Genomic DNA, 21,196 nt, shown 5'->3' on the forward strand with positions numbered 1-21,196 from the left:
ATTTGTCATTTTCCTTTTATGTAGTCAATCTGATATAAGGTGGTACCTCAGGGTTATTTTAATGATCATTTCTCTAATCAATAGTAATATGACTATACATATGACTATATTTCATATGACTATACTTAATTTTGATTTCTTCTTCTGAAAACTGCCTGTTCATGTCCTTTGACCATTTGTCAATTGATTTCTTATAAATTTGACTTAGTTCTTTATATTTTAGAGAAATTAGACCTTTGTCAGAGAAATTCGTAATAAATTTTTTTTTCCAGTTTGTTGCTTCTCGGGTCTTTTTCTTTATGAATCTTTTTATAGTTTGCTCAATTTATTTTTATGTGATGGGATTATATTATATTATATATATTATGTGATGGGAAATATAAATTAATCTTTTGTTAATTGATTAATTTATATTTTTGTAAATATTCATCTATTTCACTTAGATTGTCAGATTTATTGTCATATACTTGGACAAAATAACATTGATTAATTGCTTTGATTTCTTCTTCATTGATTGTAATTTTGCCTTTTTCATTTGTGATACAAATAAAAAAAGACTTTCAAAAAGTCAAATTAAGCAATGGTTTATCCATTTTATTTATTTTTTCATAAAACCACCTCCTTGTCTTATTAATTTCAATATTTTCTTACTTTCAATTTTATTTATCTCTCCTTTGATTTTTTCAGGATTTTCAATTTGTTCTTTTTTCTTGTTTAATTGTATGCCCAATTCACTGATCTGCTCTTGCTCTGTTCTTCTGATGTAAGCATTAAGAGATATAAATGTGCTCACAGTATAGCTTTGGTGGCACCCCTTCCATTTTGGTATATTGTCTCCTTGTGTCATTTTCTTTAATGAAATTGCTTAGTGATTTATTCTTGAACCCATTCATTCTTTAGAATAAGGTTATTTAGTTTCCCATTAATTTTTATTCTTTCTGCTGCCCTTTGTTGAATATAAATTTTTATTGCATTATGGAGTGAAAGGATGTATTTATTATTTCTGCTTTCCTACATTTAGATGTAAAGTTTTAATGGTCAGTCTCTATGAAAGTGCCATTCCCATTCAAATTTCTCCAGTGGTCTACCATATCAAACTTTCCTAAAGTTCTATTTACCTCTTTAGCTTCTTTTTGTTTTGTTTTGTTTTGTGTTGGGTTTTTTTTTTTGTTGAATTTATTTACTTTTGAGAGGGGAAGGTTAAAGTCCTCCAGGAGTAATATTTTACTGTTTCCTCCTATAACTGGTGCATATGTTTATTATTGATAATTTAATTATTTATAGTGAATTTTATCAAGATTTCCATAGCTGAGTATAGATGTTAGTCCCATTTTGAGCTAATTCTGATGAGGGTAAGGTTCAAATATTCCCTTCTGCCCTCCTCCACAAATTTCTTCTTCAAAGTATGGATTCCTATGAGCCTCTTCATGAGAGTAACCCCCCCATCTCTTCTTTTCTCTTCTCCCTCTATGATCCTCTTTCCCATCTTGATTTTTTTAATATCAGTCCATTCTCTTCAGCTTACCTCCTTCCTTCTTTCTATGTATACTTCTCATTGCCCTATTAGTAATAAAGTTCTTAAGTATCTTAAGTATTATATCTTTAGTACTTTAAGTATCTTAATTATTTCAAGTATTGTAGATCTTAAGAATCTTCTTTATCACCTTCCTTGTTATGAATGTACTCAATTCAACCTTAAGTTTTCACTTTACTTTTTTATATTTCTCTTTTGTGGTGTTAATTTATTATTGGTTGGAGAGAATTCTTAACAGCAGTTTTGAGCTTCCCTGCTTCTACTCTGCCATCTTGGATCCCTTATTCATGGAATTTCCTTTTTAGCTCTTGTTTTTTGGTCAGAAAAGTTTGGAAGCCTTTTATTTCATTAAATATTTATTTTTCCTCTGAAGAATTATGGTTAGTTTTTCTAGGTATATAATTATTTGCCTTTCAGTATATCATATTCTACACCCTCCAGTTCTTTGATGAAGAAACTGCTAGGTACTATGTAATAGTGACTGTGGTTCTACAATATCTGAATTGTTTCCTTCCAGTTGCTTATAGTACTTTTTCCTTGGCCTGTACTGGAATTTGGCTATAATACTTCTTGGATATTTTATTTTGGGGTCTTTATCAGGAGACATCTGGTAGATTTTTCTACTTCTATTTTCTTTTTTTGTTATAGGATTTCAGGGCAGTTTCCCCTGATAATTTCTTGTAATATGAAATCCAGATTCTCCTTTTGATCATAGTTTTCAAATTTCCCTGATTCTTAAATTATCTCCTCAGGATCAGTTTTCTAGAAGTTATTTTTCCATTGAGGTATTTAAAATTTTCTTCTATTTTTTCATTTGTTTGATTTTTTCTTATTGTTTCCTGATGTCTTATGAATTAATTAGCTTCTATGTGTACAATTCTAATTTTTAGAGAGTTGTTTTCTTCCTTGAGTTTTTGTATGTACTTTTCCATTTGGCTAATTTTACTCTTTAAGGAGTTCTCTTCAGATTTCTTTTTGTCTTCAATTTCCATTTGGTCCATTCTAGTCTTTAAGGAGTTGTTGGATTTTTTCAGTGTATTTTTCTGCCTTCTATTCCTTTTGGCTTATTTTAGTTTTTAGGAAGTTGATTTCTTCAGTTAATTTTTCCCCCAGCTCTTGAGTCTTTCCAATAATACTTTTATTTTTAATTGTTTTAAACAGTTCTTCCAGGGTTTTTTTTGAGGCCTGACATCATCTCACACTTTCCTTTGAGGCTTCACATGTTTCCTTTTTGGCATTATTGTCCTCTTCTGAATTCATATTTTGACCTTCCCTGTGTCGTAAAAGTAACTTTCTAAGGTCACATTTTTTCTTTTTATCTTTTCCTCATTTTTTTACTTTTTTTTGTTACCTTATCTTTCTATTGAGGTTCTTCTCTGCCCCTAGAGTAGAGAGAGCATTGTTCCAAGCTTGATGAGTATTCTTCTCTGGGACTTGGAGCAGACCAGCTGCCTTTATTTTCTGCAAAGTGTCTGTCAGAGGAGTGGCGGTGTCCCTGCTGATTTGCAGAATGGAGACTTGTAGCTGTTTTGTCCAATTATATTCTGTTCCTCATGTTGCCAGTTCCCTTATGTTTCATGGACTGGGATAGTTCCCACTCTGCTGCTTTGCTACCACTACCAAGTGGCCTGGACTTGCCTTATCCTCTACTCTGCCATTTTGATACTTTAGGTGCTCTATAGCTTTACTCCCCAAAGCCACATGGAAATGTGTATTGGTTTTCTGTTCATTGTCCCTTCACTACCCATGCCAAGGGGTTCAAGCTTGGGCTCATTCCAGCTTTGCCATCTCTTTGCCTCTGACTGCATAGGAATTTGTTGGGCTAGTCTGAATTTTTGCCATTTCTCACAGATGCTACACTCCCTAGGCTATTCTCTCTTGTTTCTCAAGGAAGATGTGCTCTTCCTGCTTCCCTTTGTGTTGAGGCAATTTATTTTCTTTGAATGTAATGAGGTGGGGTTTAGGTGGAGCATCCTTCATGTCACCATTTTAATTCCTAGCATGCAACTTAGATATTGCTAGTTCAATAATTTTAATATCTCTCCTCAGACTATTTTCCAGATCCAGATGTTTTTCCAGGGAGATATTCCACATTTTCTTCTATTTTGTGTGTGTGTGTGTGTGAATTTGTTAGCTTCCACTTGCCCAATTTGAATGTTTAAGAAATTATTTTCTTTAATGAGTTTTTTATACCTCCTTTTCCATTTGGTCAATTCAACTTTTAAGAAATTCTTTTCTTCAGTAAATCTCTGATTCCCCTTTTCTATTTGGTCTATTCTGCTTTTTAGGTGTTGTTGTTGTTGTTCTAAAGTCATGTATGACTCTTTGTTACTCCAGAGACTGGAGTTACTCACCATTTCCATCTTTGGTATATCCTTTTTTTTACAGTTGAGGACCTGAGAAAAATAGGGATTAAGTGATTTGTCCAGGATCACACAGATAGTAACATCTGAGGATGGATTTGAAGTCAGACATTCCTGATTCCAAGCCCAGTATTCTATTTACTGTACCATCTATCCTCTTTTTGAAATTATTTTCTTCAGTAAATCTTTCTGCCTCTTTTTTTTATTTGGCCAATTCTATTTTTAAGGTCTTATTTTCTTTATTTGTGTGTGTGTGTGTGTGTGTGTGTGTGTGCCTCTTTTATTTCCTGTTAGTTCTCTTTTCAAGTTTTTTTTTGCATCACTCTCATTTCTTTTCCTAATTTTTCCTCTCTAACTCTTATTGCTTTAACTATTCTAAGAATTCTTAGGTCTATGTTGTATTTTCTTTGCCTCTTTGCTTATAGTTATTTTAATGTCGTCTTCCTCTGAGTTTGTGTTTTGGTCTTCATTGATCCTGTAGTAGCTTTTTATGATCAAGATCTTTTATTGTTGTTGTTGTTATTTACTGATTTTTCCAACCTATTTTTTGACTTGGAACTTTATGTTAAAGTTAGGCTCAACTCATTTTGGGGGTTAAAGGGTGACCCTTTCCCAAGTTTTGGATTTTTTCATGATGCTGTTATCAGAGCTAATTTTGAGAGTCTGTAAGTTTTCAATGTTTCAAAAGTGGTCTGATTCAGAGGGAGATAAGATCACTTTTTTCCTGGTCTGCACTTTGGTCTTTACCCAGGAAGGATCCTTTTCTGTGTAAACTAAAGGAATAAGAAAGAGGAATGAATTGGGAGAAGGGAGAAGGGAAAGAGAGAATGGGGTAAATTATCTTACCTAAAAAAAGCACGAATAGCTATTAGATTGGAGGGGGAAATGGAATTGAGCTTAAGGATCATTGGAATTGGCTTTAGAGAGAATAAGCATAGAAATTTATCTTTCTCTAAAGAGAACTAGGAGGAAAGGGGGGAAATCAAAGGCAGAGGAGACTGATAGAAGGGAGAGTCTTACAAGGGCCTGAACTAATTCTAACTTTGGCAACTAGTAACAAATCAGATTTAACCCTTTCTTATAATGAAAAAGAAGTGGAAAAAATGGAAACAAAAATTCAAAGCAAAACAAATTAATGGAGTATGGGTGTCATCTGAAGTAAACCCCTACTCCCTAAAAGTTTTTATCACCAAATATATCAATCCATTCACAAAAACTGTCATTTTGGAATCCAAGGCATTATAGACTCTGCTAAAAGAGTATGGATAGTCCCTGGTATAACTGTCATAGCCTCTAAAGTGTATGTAGCCTGCTCCACCTGTCAAGCAAATAACCAACATGCCTTTGAGGAAAATATTTTGGTGAATGTCTTGGTTTACACACCTTTTGAACATCTACAAATTGATTTTATTATAATGCCAAAGATTGGGCATTATAAATTTTGTCAAGTCATGGTAGACCAGCATTTCCTACCACTTAGGCAACAGTGACTTTTGTTGCCAAAGTGCTCTTAAAAGAAAAGATACCTTGTTTTGGCCTGCCAGCATGTATTGATTCAGACAGGGGAACTAATTTTACTGATTTGGTTTTATCTCAAATTTACTCCTGTTTGGGGATAACTCCTAAATTCCATTCACCATATCATCTCCAGAGCTCAAGCAAAGTTGAAAAAATAAATGGAGAATATAAGACCATGATTGGAAAACTGTGCACTGAGACTCATTTAAAATGCCCTGAGGTTCTTCCTCTAGTCTTATTTTATCTTTGAAGCAGGCCAGAGGAGATCTACACATCTCACCATTTGAGATGTTTTTTGAACATCCTCCTATATAAGCTAAGCCTTTTCCCCCTTTCATATACATCATTGCTAGGGGAGATACTTCTATTGCTTCTTATATACAGGATTTACAAATAAAATTAAGAGAACTTCAAGAATCTAGATCTGTAGTACAAGCAGGACTTATAGACTTTCCCCTTCATGACCTTAGCCCAGGAGACAAAGTGTATATATAAAGAACTTCCAGTTCATAGGGGCAACTTGGTTGTCCTGGCAAGGTCTGTTTCAAGTACTTCTAACCACTTCAACAGCTATAAAAATTGGAGAAAAGACCTCATTGTTACATTGTTCCCACATAAAAAAAGTACCTTCCATTGAAATTGATTGACTGTATCTTGTCACATGTGTGGACATAGGACATACAGAGACAACAGGACACTATTTTCACCAACAATGAACTCCAGAATTTTTATTCTTAGGATATTTGATTTTTCCTTGTACTTGAAGTACATGATACCAGTATTAATAATTTTTGATTTTGCAATAGAATGAGTTTAGACATCCATTAGCCAATATGTAAGTGTATAATTTATATTATAGAATTTGTATTTTGTTTTAAATTATGCATACTGTCATATATTCTGTTTAAAAATTATTATTATTATTATTAAACTTTTATAGGACTACAGAAAAAGGTTAAATAAGTAAATGATAAGTGTTACAAAGTGTTATAAGTGTTGGTCAACACCCATCTCAGAGGGGGAATTAATTGTATAATTTTTCATGTATTATCTATTAGATTGTATACTTTTTAATGTAGTATCTGTTAGATTGAAATTGATATCTCCAGGTTCTTATATTTAATTTTATATAATTTTCATAAATTCTAAGATCTAGGATTGTATTATTTGTAATTGTAGTTTGTAATTATTTGTATTTGGGAACTGTATTTTGTAAAATCCAAGATTCAAAATCTTTTGAGAGTAATTTTAGGATTTGTTAACTCCCAGAATCAAGAAAAGTGAACTGTTTTAAGAAGATGCCATAAAGAAACCTACACTACATTGGAAAATCTAATGTGAATTGTGGGAAGTATTGATTGAACTTAAGGGGGTTGAATGAATTTAATGAATGTAAATTTCTTATGCCAAAGGAGATTGCCCCCAATTGGCTTTTTGTCAATATACCTACCTACCATTGGTTTTGCTTTTTTTCTCTTTTATTTCCCTTTATTATTATTTTAGTTTTCTATCAGTTAGTATAGGCACCTTTAACTCAAAGATTTTTGGAAGTATAAGTTAAATATATTTAATCGATCCATTGGGGAGACTAGCCTCCCAAAGGATCATAGGGGAGATTGTAAATAGGAATTCTTTACCCCTTTTTTAATTTAATGGGGGACCTGGAGGTCCTCTTACCATAGAAATTTGTAGGAAATTACCAGCCCGCAGTGACAGAAAGTAGAAAACACAGAGACAGGAAGGAGAAACCATAGAGATAGGAAAAAGGAACCATAGAGACAGGAAGTGAGGTAGGAAAAGGGTATAAAAGGCTGTTAGTTGCTGATAGGGTTGACACTTTGGTCAGACAGTTGCTGATAGTTGTGGGGAAGTTGGCTGCTGGGAGTGTGTTAGGTTGGTGGTTGGCATTTAGTTGCTGGAATATAAAGGCAGACCTGAGCTTACTGAGAGAACTTTTTGGCTTTAGCCTTTAGAGGGCTTTTTTTATTATTATCAAAACTCCTAATTAAACCCTTATAATATCTCTTTCAAAGATAATGAAAATCAGCAATTCATTTCTGTAGCTTTTTAAGGGAAAAACTTCCATGGATGAAACAATGATAATGGACAACAAAGAGAAGACAAAACTAATCAAACTTATTTCAATTTTGTCTACTCTTCTAATAAAAACAAAATGACTGATAGAGCATTGAAAGCTTCCTCTTAGGTAACTAACATCAAAGACATAATAAGAGAGCACCTAATAGTTCTTGTTGAACTCAAGTGACTAGGTCCACATGAAGTAGTTTTGAAGTGAAAAAGACATACATATTAAATTTCTATTTCCAAATGTCATTATGATGCATGGCACAGTACTTTTTTTAAAAATTATTTTCCCTTTCCTTTTTACTTAATAATTAGGTGAACTTAAAGTAAAAAAAAATGTTAGTCATTTTGAGATTGACATACCTAATTACCAAATCATGACTTTTGATTTGTAGGGAAAAAGGAACTAATGATTTAACCAAGTTAAAGGGAGGCAGCCATTGGCAACATAGAATAAGCACTAGTTTTGAAGTTAAAAAGTATGAATTTTGCCACTTGCTAGCTCTATGATAAGTCAACCTCTCTGAGTTTCCACACCTACAAAATGAGGATAATTATTCTCTTACTACATATACCTCTCAGCATCATTGTGAGGATGAAAAGAGATAATATACATCTATCCATCCATCCATCTATCTATCTATCTATCTATCTATCTATCTATCTATCTATCTATCTATTTATCTATCTATCCATAGTACCTTAAAAATATAGAGTGATATTATATATGTGAAGTATCTTAAAATATAGAGTGCTAATTAAATTTCACCTATTAGTAGGAAGAAAGTCAGAAAATACTTAACTACCTAAAAATATTTTCTAAATCATATTTTATAAATAGAAACACTTTTGAATGGATATAAAAACTAAATCATTTCATTGCTAATACTTACATAAAAAATAGAATTCCTGTGTTTGCCATGACAAAGGCAAGTCCTAAAATTCCACTGCCCATAGTGGAGTTGATAAGGTTAAAAACAGACATGTGAAATGAGGTTTCTTCAGTTGGCTGCGTAAAAGAAAAAAAAACATTAAGAATAACATAAATAAAACCTAAATTACATTTCACAATACAACATGAGGTGAAAGATCCTTTTGGGGGAGTTTATTTTGCACTATTTTTAAGTGGCTTCAAGTTGAGAAATAGAAAAAATAGCATTCATGATAGTGTATTGGGCAGTGGTATAAGTATGGATATGAAATATAGGGCAGTATGGAATAGTAGATGTGAAGCCAGGAAAAACTAGTTTGAATCCTATTCCAGATCTTGTGCAAGCTATTTATTTCACGTAACTGGCTTCTTCACATCTAAAATGTGGACAATAACAGGATTCAATGTGATAATAAAGCACTTTACAAATCTCAAACTACTGTTTAAATTTTAGCTGTTATTACTCAGAGGTTTATTGTGAGCCTCAAATGAGACAATGTATATAAGTTGTTTTATACAATTTAACAGACTATACAAATGTAAGTTATTTATGAAAGCCCTTGTCATATAATCTAAAGACCAACCTGGGAGTTTCAGGGAATGTTGAAGCAAAATAGAGGAAATTAAGTCCATTATTTCATATTTATTATGTTTTAAGGGTAAAACATTACTAATATGGTGAACTGCTAACTAATTTATGAAATCATTAGATGGGGTAGACACTCTCAATTCTTTGGGCACTTAATAGGAAAGAACATGATGGCATCTGGAGGTGAGGTTTCAATCCCATTTTATTAAAGTATAGAAGGTGTAGAAATGAATAGCCCAGAAAGTGTAGAGACAAGTGATGAAAGGGGAAGTTGGAACAAAGGTAGATGGCATGGGGGACAGGGATAATGTATTGGAGGAAGCCAGACAGCTTGAAGAAAAGAATGGGGAGGGGAAGAGGCATAGATAGTATTGATATAACCATGGATTAGAGTTGGGATTATTTAGCAGCATAGATCCAAATGAAGAGAGGAAAGTGCTAGGATTGGGGAGCAGGAGTTTGGGGATCTCATTTTATAAGGCTTGGGAGGGAAACAGATTAACTCTTATCCATGCCTCCTTAGAGTTAATTCATTAACATATCCTAAGGTTGTGATAAAAACTTTAAAGTTAAGATTTCCACATCATCCAGAATTATAGTCATTTGGTATTGTACTGGTCTTATTATGGATGTGTGGAGCTCTGAGGTTTATATTTCATAGGATCTAAAGACACTGACAACAAAGCCTAGATGACTTTCCCTCATTTAGCCCACATAATCTCAGGATGTGATTTTTGGTTAATATGAAATATTGAATGCAAATAATGTTCCTTTGATTCTTGGCATTGTCTATGTCACATCTAGGTTCCTCCTTGTGATCTTACTTCCTGCTTTTGTTACATTAAACTGGCTGCTTATAAACTTACTACACTGACTAGAAAGGAGGTGGTGGTATCAAGGTGTTGGTGAATCATCCTCTCCCAAATGCCAGTGGCTTGCAGCATGCCCAGTATTGGATGGAGTTCTGTGCAGAGGCAGTCTTTGGCCATCACCGTGTGGAGACAGCTCTTTCAAAGAGAGCATCTACACTGGGTCAGCCAGAGAAGGAGTAGCCTGGATTTTTTAGGGCATTGTTGTTAGACATGTCAGCAAATTTCAAGAGATTTACACAGTTTGCTGTTTACAGAGAAGGAAATGAGATGAACAAGGGTTAAGTGACTTGCTCAGAATCAAAAAGCCAGTGAATGTTTGAGCCATAGTTTGAACTCAAACCTTCCAGACTCCAAGATGAGTTTTCTATCCAATGAATCATCTAGCTGTTCCATTTTATGTATTAAAAGGAAACAACTGGATATAGTCCCAGATACAAAATTAGGTGATCTGATTTCCAAGTAGAGGAAATATTAGGGACAGTCCAAATTAGAAGAGGGATGAGTGTAGGGCCAAACTCTCCTGCCAACTATGCCAAGTGTAAGGGGGCAGAACTGTTCTATACTGATTATGTTGATTCTAGCATGATATACCCTCTGAGAGAATACTGAGAAACCAAAAAAGGGGGTCCATGTCAACTTGGTTATTTATAGATTTAGGATTTATTAGGATTAATTAAAGGCATTGGCCCTCACTGAAAACTTCATGGGTAGCTTTGGTGCATGGAGCCACAAAGAGTTGGACACAAATGAACGAACAAACAACAATAACATAGAATCAAATGCAGAAAAAATGCTGGAAAAAATGAATGGATCAAAGAAACATGAATACACTCCAGTCTCAGAAATTCATTAACTGTTTTATCTTGTGCAAACGATCTTATCTCTGTTAACCTCAATTACCTGTAAAGAAGAAAATAATGGAACCCACCTCCTAAAGTTGTTGTGAGGATCAAAATGATATAGTGATTTTAAATTGTTTGACACAATGCCTGGCATATAGTGTAAAAATAAATTAATTAAGCAGATTTATTCAGTTTATATTAATTGTTTTATGTGTATTTAGAGCTTTATATAACTTTTGCAAGTAATTCTATCAGGCACCCAATATTATAACAAAATTGTAATCATAATAGAATAAAGAATAATTCTAATTATTAATTGATTTAATTGTCTATTAGAATCAGTAATCAATCATTATATTGTGAGTAAGACAATAAGAGGTATTCCCTGTGTGCCTAGCAAAATACCTTTGCCAAGAAGATGTCCAGACTTCCTGAGATATGGTATTTCATTTGGCTTTGAAATTATAGAATAATTTTGGCCACCTTCATTTTCACCATAAATAGAACAGAGGACTATGTAATCTGCCCCCATAAGAAGATAAGGAAAAAAAACCTGAACTTTTAGAAGAAAGAAACCTTGTAGAAAGTGAAATTCTGTTTGTCTCACTGAGAAGAAATATTCAGCTGACCAGTCCTCCTTTTTGGGAAGTGTTTTGTATAATTCTAACTTGCTTGAATAAAGAATATAAACCAGACAACAAATGGGCTGGGGATGGGGGGGTCTAAGGCCATGCTGGATCTGTCTAGACCTTGACTTTGTGGTTTACAACTTTTATGATAAAGTCAATATTTGCTGATAAAATTGTTTCTTAGTTTTTCCTTTTACAATGGCAAGCATTATATAAATCTCAATTTGTTTTTATTATTATTCATTTAATTGGGTAAGTCTATTCTCCTTGAGGAGTCATGCCTTGGCATTATAACTATGTCTCTCCTATTCCTTTCATAGAAAATTTCTATAATTAGGACAGGTGAGTAGTGGAAGTTTTGTGTACAATACCAAGTCTATTTAACAAATTAATACTAAAGCATATGTGAGTTGTTGAAATAAGATGCAAGCATGAAAAATCTTACTATTTTAACTTATATTTGTGGTCAAATTGTAATATAGGGATGATAACCTCCTAAGGAGGAAATTAGACAAAGAAGACAAAGATGAATGTAAAAGTTTTCTAATTAAATGGAATAGTGAATTTTGAGAAACAGAATTAGACAGTTTATCTGTATAAGATTGAATCTCAAATGTATCTAGTATAAAAATTAGGCTTTGAATATGTTTTAATAAAAAGTTTTGAAAGTTGGATTAAAGATTTTACATACAAAATTGCATTGATAATCATAAAGTGAAATTATTTGACTATTTTAAAGTACCTGTCAGATATTTTAAAATACAAAGGGGTTCGTTTTACAAGTAAAACCCTCATGAATTTTTAAAAGATTTTTATATCAGCTAAACATTAAAATATATATGTATATATATAAAATAAAAGGTAAAAACTGAAATTCATTGAAATTTCTGATTTGGAGAATTTAAGACAGTATTCTAAGCTGTATTAAATTTTGCTTTGGGTAGATCTTACCAGAATTACCTAGGAATCTCTGCAACTTTCTCTGAACAACAGGAATAGAGCTCTCTTAAGAGCTCCTCTGAGGATGGCCTCTGTTTCAGAATGTCCAAGATAAGATATTTCCAAGGACTAGATAACCATATGAGAAATTTTGGATAGAAAAAGTGATGATTCAATGGATATTGAGAATGGGTTACTAAGGTACAAGGAGATGATATTATTTAATATCATTATTGATCATCATTGTATTGCTCTAACCTTTTGTTTCATGGCATTTATGTTTACTGAACTTTCTTGGGTTACCTTGGAGATGTGTAAAGCTCCTTTCTTAAAATTAGTCCATGAGGAGTCCTCTAAGTAATTTGTTCTGTAGCTTGACTTAGTTTGCCAGTAGAGCTTGAGGCTTCCAGCATTTTGGTGGTGGGGAGGGCATAGTGAGAAAAAGTTTCCATTTGGCAACCCAATGACCTCATTTTTTGCACTCTTAAGTTTCTTACCACTTGCCCTGAATTATTTATTCCTAATGACTCCTTCATTATCGACATCTTCAGTTCCTAATGGAAGAAGAAAAGAAAAGTCAATGGATTCCTCTTCAGCTGGTGCTGAGGATGGGGAGGTTTTTGAAGTGATGACTGGGAGCTCTTTGGAGGACCCCAGGATAGAATAGGGTCAATGAAGGCCTCTGAGCAGGCTAGAGAGGGTTTAGAAGTTATCTTGTCTTCCACAGCCAGTGGTGTGTGACAGGGACATCAACCAGGAGTCATTGCCCCTTGAGTCATGAGTTCATTGGTTGTGAGTGGACTGCAGATTACATGATCAGGGTTTGGAGACCATGAGTGTCCTGTGTCATTAGTGGAGAAGTTTCTTTGGCCCTCTCTGTGGTGCTTGCTGCCTTCTCTAAGCATGGGATATATGCTTGAGTTTGCTTCTGAAACAGGCTCAGTGTCCCTGGTTAGAGCTGAGACTGGCACCTTGGTGTTGGGTGAAGGGCTTTCCTGGCCTCATGGCTTACTGCTCTGTAATTTGGCAGTGACGTGAAAGGAGGAGATGACACAATCATGCCATCAGTGCCCAGGATTGCCTTCATCAGCCTCCCTTTGTGGTGAACCTAAGATGGTTTTGATTTGCTCTGGTCATCAGTATTGTGGGTGTTTCCCTTCCCTCTGTGCTAGGGGATTCCATGGCATTCTCAGTCCCCTGTCTACCAAACATATGAAATTCAGCCTTCTCCCACCTCTGGTCCTGACCACCCAGGGGAGAAAGAAGTGTATGTTCCCCTTAAAGTAGATGGCTGGAATATTTAGCATCCCCTCAACCTGCCATCTGAGGCCAGGGGCAAGGATGAGGAAATGGGTTTTAGGTGTTACATTGGGGGCTAAAAAATACATGGGGCTGGGGTGCAGTGTGCTAAATATTTTCAGCACTATCTAAAACCAGTTGGAAATCCAGTTTCCCCCTAGAAATTTGAATAGGGTGGTTTTTAGGAGTCTGTTATGCTTTTCAATAAGATCATCAGCCTGGGACCTGTAAGCCAATGGAAGACACACAAAATACCAATGTCCTCTGCCCTTGCTGTATGATCTGGGCTGTTGAAGGTATGTCCTGGCCATTATGGCTGGCTCTAAGAGGGCCAAGAGGTGCAAGGAATTCCTTGGACAGTCCAGCGATGATATTATGGGCTATGGGACTCCTACATGAGTGACAAAGTCCCTTATCAATGTCTATTTTGTTGGTTCGTTGTTTCTGTCATGTCTGAACTTAGGAAGACAAGTGTTCTGGACATCAGGACCGGTGCTCTAGCTACTGTGCCACCTAGCTGCCCTCGATGCCTACTATGTGAGGGCATATTTCACAGCTCCAATTTGAGAGGAGAAAAGCCCTATAGAGTTCCCTGGTCAAATTTGATGAGACACGTTCTTGCCTCTTAACAATACTGCCCTTCAGTCCATGTGTCTAGGGACAGAATGCAAAACTATCTTTCATTTTCTGGTGATGTTGTGTAGGTTGCCACACCTCACCTCCTCAACACACATGTAAGGCCAGCAATCCTTCAATGTGAAGAGCATTCTTGTGCCCATTTCACAAGTCCTCTTTCCACACTATGTATGTCCTGTGCAGAAATGGAGGTTGCAGGTTGTATGAAGCTGCCAACCATTCTGAGGCCGGCTTGCTTTGTAGACCTTCCTGTTTGAGTGGAGACTACCTTATAGGAATGATAGAAAATAAGGGAGAAGGTTTGCAGAAGTCAGAGGCTTAGCTTTGCAATCCACAGTGGCTCAGGCATGGAACACAAAGGAAAGGTTCCAAGGAGTGTCAGGAATATGTATAAAGAAGAACACAGTGCTGCAAAGGGCTTTTTTGGTTCCTTTTTCTCGGGGAGTTTGGAGAGATCCCTTCCTACCACTGGAAATAATGGACTTTTGGTCATCCCAGAGGTGAATTACACATCTCACCATTTGAGATAGTATTCAGAAATCTACCTATTCAGGCTCAACCAATTACCCCTGCCTATACATCATTGTTAAGAGGAGATACAACCATTGCCACATATATAAAACAATTACAAACAAAATTGTGAGAACTCCGCGACTCTGGAGCTGCTGTTCAGGCAGGCCCCATAGACTTTGCACTTCATGATTTAAACCCAGGTGATAGCGTGTACATTAAAAATTTTAAATGTACTGGGTAGACTGAACCTGCTTATGATGGATGATTCCAGGTCCTATTGACTATACCAACATTTATTAAAATAGGAGAAAAAGACTCATGGATTCATTGTAACCATGTGAAATGAGTACCTTCTGTTGATACTGAATAATTGATTGTATCTTACTTTATTTGTGCCATCTTGTATTTGACTCTTATCTTCATTTTTGCCTTTATGGAAATCCATAACAACTTGTATTGATAATTTGGAAAACTTATATTTTGTGTATCAATATTTGGTATTTTCTTTGTACCTATATTACCTCACAGAAAAACTGTATTAATGAACTGCATTGACTTTATTTACATTTTTTATTTTTTGTGGAAATTTTTATATTTACTTCAATGTATTATTGATTTTATACCTTGTTTGCACTCACACTGTGGACCATGGCTAATGTTAAGAGAAAATGCATCTAAATTCTTGGGTAAGAACCTTTATATTCTACCCCTTCTTATGTGACACAGATTGTAAGATATTGATTTGATTGTCACTGATTATAGTAGATGTATATTTTTGAATTCTAGCACATTTTTTATTATAGCAGGTGCCATTTAATTTTCCTAAGCACGTCATCTACATAAATGGAAAGATTTTAGATTATTACATTAGTGTAGGTTTGCTATGTGCATTAGTTCTAACTATAACTGCCTGCCCAAAAAGGCCTTAGACTACTGAAACTACCATTAGTATTTTAATATTTTGGGACTTAATATATATGTGTTATTTGAAGAAATGGGAACAAAAAAATAGGAGCACAGACCCGATCCTCACAGTGCCAACAAAGCATGGATATCTACACAGTGCCACAGAAGCACATATTTAAACCTGAATGGTGACAAAAGAGCACACAAGTTAAAAAGAGAAACCAATACTGCTAGGATTGCTGAGACTTGTTGAAACTTCTATGCCAATAAAAAAGGACTTGAACCTACTATGAGACTCGAGGTTGCAGCACTTAACATATGTTAACATGCAGGACTCCTTGTATCACACTCATTGTGAAATTTATATCAAGTACCTAACAATTGGCTATTCTGGCTCCATATTCTATCCCTGAGAAAAGATGACAAAAGAAGAAATATATCAGACTAATGAATAAAAATCTAGTCCCTCCCTTTTCCTAACTTTCTTGTGGTTGACTGTGGTCCTGGCTGTTGAGTGTGAAGTCCACTGGACATGGATTATTTTAATTGAGTATTATTCAAAGTCCTGTTGTAATTTTGTATTTTTTCTTATTTAGAATTTCTTCATATGAAGTTTAGGATTGGATATTTAGAAATTTCATCCAATAGTTATTTGGCCTTTTGGAACTATATTTTTCCTGATGATTTTAATCGACAGTGATTCATATGCCTCATGCCTCAGACATGTTTCCCTGTCTGATTTCAATGTTTATTTATATCCTCCTCAGGGAGGAATGTGTTTTTCTTTCATATAAAAAAAGTTTTAAGTCATTTTAGGAAAAGAAATTTGGTGTCTCCCAGAATCCAGATGGTGATGCCTGTGGAGAGTGCATGCTTCTCTAGGAGATCCTGACAAAAAAAAACCTGGATGCTCAAAATTGTACTTTGGGAGGGTTAAAAATAGTTAATTTTAGTTAAAAATTCATTTCTTTTGTCAAAAATTCCATTTGTTACATACACACACACACACACGTGTGTGTGTGTTATTGTTGTGAAGGGGACTGCCCCCTGATTTCTTGGTTTAAAAAAAGTGCCAAATATTTGGTTTTATTTTATTGTAAAAACTTGCTGCCATTTCCCCCTTGCATTGATGTATATATCCTTTATTTTATTGTGATTATAAAATTATTTGTATTTGTTTTGATCCACTGGGGAGACTGATCTCCCAAAGGATCACAGGGGGAACTTGTGCATTTAAAAATGGCTCTGAACCCTGGGAGACTAAATCTCCCAGGATTCTCTACCCCAACTTCCTCAGACACATCCCACTTCCTTTGTAGAAGGTATCTGAGAAAGCATAAAAGAAGAGAGAAGCATGGGTTTCGCACCTTTTTCTGCAGAAGGCACCTTTTCTGTAGAAGAACCTTTTGCCCCAAGACCCTTTGACCCCCCGGGCTAGGGATTTAATTTTCTCTAGCCTTTCCAGACTTCTATTTTCTGGCAAAAATAAATCTATCTAAAAATCCTTGAAGTCTGGCTTGATTTGGTTTAATTCCCAAGCCATAATTATACTAAGAAAAGAAAAGCCTAGTTAATTTCCTTACGGGGGGGGGGACCCCTAGATACCTTTTGTTCCTTTCCCTACCTTTTCCCTCCATTTCCCCTTTAACAATTGGGAATCCATTTGACTCTGCACCCGAGATTTCTCCCATCAGCTATTTGGTCTCCCAATAGAGATTTATCCATAGGTGTTACATCTGTTCCCACCTGACTGTGTTCCTGAGTTCCAATTTCTTACTAGTTATCTATACTAAGAAGCTATCTGTCTGTCATCAAGGAAACATGCAGTCACTTGGCTCAACCTGTTAGCATGACTTTGCCATACCCCTTCACCCTATCAAAGCAACCTAAACTTTATTTTGACTACCAATAATATTTGGGGGCCAATAGTCAAGAAAGCCAGATAGGGATTTTTGGGTTAACAGACAGTCAGTTTAGCAGTAAGCAGCATCAAGAACAGAATAATAGATCAGTGAGGAACTTTTAGTTTTGGGGGGAGGAGAACTAGAGAATTAGAGATTAGGAAAACTTCCCTTGGCCCTCCTTTCCCCTGTGTGAAAATATTCAAGCAAGTTACTTGATCTATATAGATGGTAATTGCTCAAATACTGTTCACTGGTTGTATCAGGTAAAGGCCGATCTAGTAGGCCTCAGACCTGATTCAGTGATATAACACAATCTAACTGCTAGCTTTAGGGAAAAAAAAGATTTGTTTGAGTAGTTCCACTCACTCATCTCCCTCCCAATTTAGAAAAACCCTAATCTTTCTTCCTATGAGAATTCAGATTATCTAGTCTTTCATCCTCATTTTAAAAATCAGTCTTCCCCTGAATTTGAGGTCTGGTGCCAAGTTGAAGAGGTCTGGTTATGGTTTGTTGTTCAATTGGCATGCACTACTTAACAAATTGATATGTTTGGAAGCTCCAACGTTTGTTTCCTCAGTTATTTCAGATATCACCCATCACATAGAGACATGAAGGTGGCCAGGATGTGGGAGCAGCAGGTGCAGGGGTCTGGATGATCCCCACTTGTAACTGGATAAAATGTTGAGCTAGCTGGTTAAGATGGGTCAATTTGGGTGGAATAGACCCAATGGGTCTCATGAAGTGTCCTCATGATCCCAAGACTGAGAAGATTATGGTAATGGACATAGCTGTGAGCGCTGTACTTATCAGTGTTCAGGGTCTTGGACAGAAAGCACTTTGACCAGGAACCTTGGAGGCTGGTACCCTAGGGACAGGTGGGACTAGAGACCTGATTCCTTGATGCTGTACTTGGGGGACTTCTAGTTTGTTTGAGGTTTCCAGCGTTTCGGGGTTCGGGAGGGCATTTTGAGGAAAAGTTTCCATTTGGCAACCCAATGACCTTCATTTTTGCACTCCAAGTTACTTACCCAATGTGCTGCCTTCTCTTCCTTTACCTCCTCCATCTGTTCAGAGGCCTTTCTCTCCTGCAGCTCCTAATGGAAGAAGAAAAGAAAAGTCAATGGATTCCTCTTCAGCTGGTGCTGAGGATGAGGAGGTTTTTGAAGTGATGACTGGGAGCTCTCTGGAGGACCCCAGGATAGAATAGGGTCAATGAAGGCCTCTGAGCAGGCTAGAGAGGGTTTAGAGGTTATCTTGTCTTCCACAACCAGGGATGCGTGACAGGGACATCAACCAGGAGTCATTGCCCCTTGAGTCATGAGTTCATTGGTTGTGAGTGGACTGCAGATTATATGATCAGGGTTTGGAGACCATGAGGGTCCTGTGTCATTAGTGGAGAAGTTTCGTTGGCTTGAGTTTGCTTCTGAAACAGGCTCAGTGTCCCTGGTTAGAGCTGAGACTGCCACCTTGGTGTTGGGTGAAGGGCTTTCCTGGCCTCATGGCTTACTGCTCTGTAGTTTGGCAGTGACGTGAGGGGAGGAGGAGGTGACACAATCATGCCATCAGTGCCCAGGATTGCCTTCATCAGCCTCCCTTTGTGGTGAACCTAAGATGGTCTTGATTTGCTCTGGTCATCAGTATTGTGGGTGCTTCCCTTCCCTCTGTGCTAGGGGATTCCATGGCATTCTCAGTCCCCTGTCTACCAAACATATGAAATTCAGCCTTCTCCCACCTCTGGTCCTGACCACCCAGGGGAGAAAGAAGTGTGAGAGGTGTGAGCAGGCAGAGCTCAAGTAGATAGTCAGCCTACCTGCTCCGACATCCTCTTGAAATTCTCTGACGTTGGTATGAGGTCGCTCGAATAGTCTACTATATCTTAGTAGATATCCCAAACTGACAATGTCTCAAGGGCTCTGAAAGAAAAAAATATAACATAACTTGGAATGAGACCTTCCCAGAATTCGACAGAGGCTAGAATCGCCTGAGAACAGGAAAGTACCTCCAATATAACAGCCACCATAGGTCACTACCGCACTAGGCAACTCTCTTGCTTCTATGGCTGGCATGAATTGTGTTGGTTGTTAGAGTAACCAGTAAATAAGGAGTCCTTGGAATATTGGAAGACAATGGAATGAGAAGGGATGAGGCTTCGGCTGGCAGCATTCTAAGCCCCTAACAATCCAGCACAGGCATGCAGTTTGTGCATAGATACGTTTTCCCCAAAACTACCTCTTGCAAGTTCATTCTTGTGTGTGCATAGATTTCCTTTGGCATCAGAGATGCCAAGCCGTCCATGTCTTCAGCCCTGTAGCTGGCCAAAAAAACACTGATTCCTTTTGTGGGGGGAGGGGGGCTCTAGATGGGCACAAAGATGATCCCCTTTTCGTTGTCTACAAGACCCTACCCTCTAACCAACATTTTCCCGTATGAAGAGGAAATGGGAAGTGACAGCCAGGGACAGCTGCGGAGTTTCTTCAGTTTGCTGGGGGGTTGAGGAGGTCCAGAAGGAGAAAGGAGGGGTTGAGGTGGGGATGGAGTGATTTGGGGGCTGCAGCTTATGAAGGCAGATCGGAATTAGCTGTGGGCAAGAAGAAACATTAGATACACAAGAAAAAAAACTCACCCCCTTAAAATTCCTTGTTATTGCTTTAACCCTTTATATACACTTCAATTGAGAGCAAGCATTCAGCTCTGTGGCCAGACGGGGAACGTGAACAAGCTCTGCTGCCTCCTGAAGACCTGCAAGATACCATCCTCTGAGTACAGGCATCCTTGAGATCTGGGAAATGCACATAAAATTTTCTGGTCCACTCCTCATACCAGAAAGGGGTCTGACACATGTAAAACACAGTGGAATTGAGTGTCAGCTATGGGAGGGGGTTGGAGGGAGGGGAGGGAAAGAACATGAATCTTGTAACCCTGGAAAAGTTTTCTAAATTTACTAATTAAATAAAATCCCCCCCCCAAAAGAAAGAGGTCTGAATTTCTTCTTTATCTTTCATGGGGTGTTTAGAGTGCCTTATTGTAAAATTTGGACTAAATATTTGGTCATAAGCTATATCTAGGTCAATGTTAAGATGCTATATGAAAAAGACATTTTTAAAAATATGAAATATATATTAAAAAATTAAGTGAAACAAATTTGAGGAGAAGAATACTGAACGGGGAGGGGGGAGGAAAAGAAAATGATCATTGTTTACAATGAATAATGTTTGAAAATGACCAAATAAAATAATGTTTAAAAGGAAAAAAAGAATATTGAACATAATGCATGAATAACAAAAGATATCTTTTAAACTACATATATGTTATGCATTCATGAGTTACTTCGTTTTTAAAGATATCTCTTTATTTCTAGCCTTTGTTGTTGTCTGCTCTCTTTGAAATTAAGGGGTTTTTTTTTACTTATTTTAGCTTTAAAAAAAGAAATTGTGGGTATTTATGGTATTAAAAAATAAGATATGTTGATATTACAAACTACTATACATTTCTGAGTTTCTAAACTTTTTCTGGTGTGAAACATCAGGGTTTGCAGAGCAGTTTGGGAAATGCGATTTTATATACCATAGTATTATATTATGCATCTTATGTCTACTCCATCCCAGTTTGAATATTAAATTTAAAAACTAGAAGCCA

The 21,196-nt window shown here is 36.3% G+C and overlaps 1 protein-coding gene across 2 annotated transcripts in view; it reads right to left on the reverse strand.

Moving 5' to 3' along the window:
- LOC103095126 (sodium-coupled neutral amino acid symporter 1) overlaps positions 1-19,666 on the reverse strand; it is a 62,525-nt gene extending 42,859 nt beyond the window's left edge. For both annotated transcript variants that reach the window (XR_008912163.1, XM_007503878.3), the window contains exons 1-5: positions 19,560-19,666; positions 19,371-19,473; positions 18,589-18,654; positions 12,800-12,856; positions 8,394-8,509 (exon numbers count right to left, since the gene is read on the reverse strand). Coding sequence is in view for 1 of the 2 variants with exons in the window: in XM_007503878.3 (XP_007503940.1) it covers positions 8,394-8,509; positions 12,800-12,856; positions 18,589-18,654; positions 19,371-19,382 (251 nt within the window). In the remaining variant the exon portion in view is untranslated. The remainder of the gene's footprint in view (positions 1-8,393; positions 8,510-12,799; positions 12,857-18,588; positions 18,655-19,370; positions 19,474-19,559) is intronic.
- Between the last annotated feature and the right edge of the window lie 1,530 nt (positions 19,667-21,196).

The sequence above is a fragment of the Monodelphis domestica genome, chromosome 5, assembly GCF_027887165.1.
Source record: "Monodelphis domestica isolate mMonDom1 chromosome 5, mMonDom1.pri, whole genome shotgun sequence".
In the NCBI taxonomy this organism is placed as follows: Eukaryota; Metazoa; Chordata; class Mammalia; order Didelphimorphia; family Didelphidae; genus Monodelphis; species Monodelphis domestica.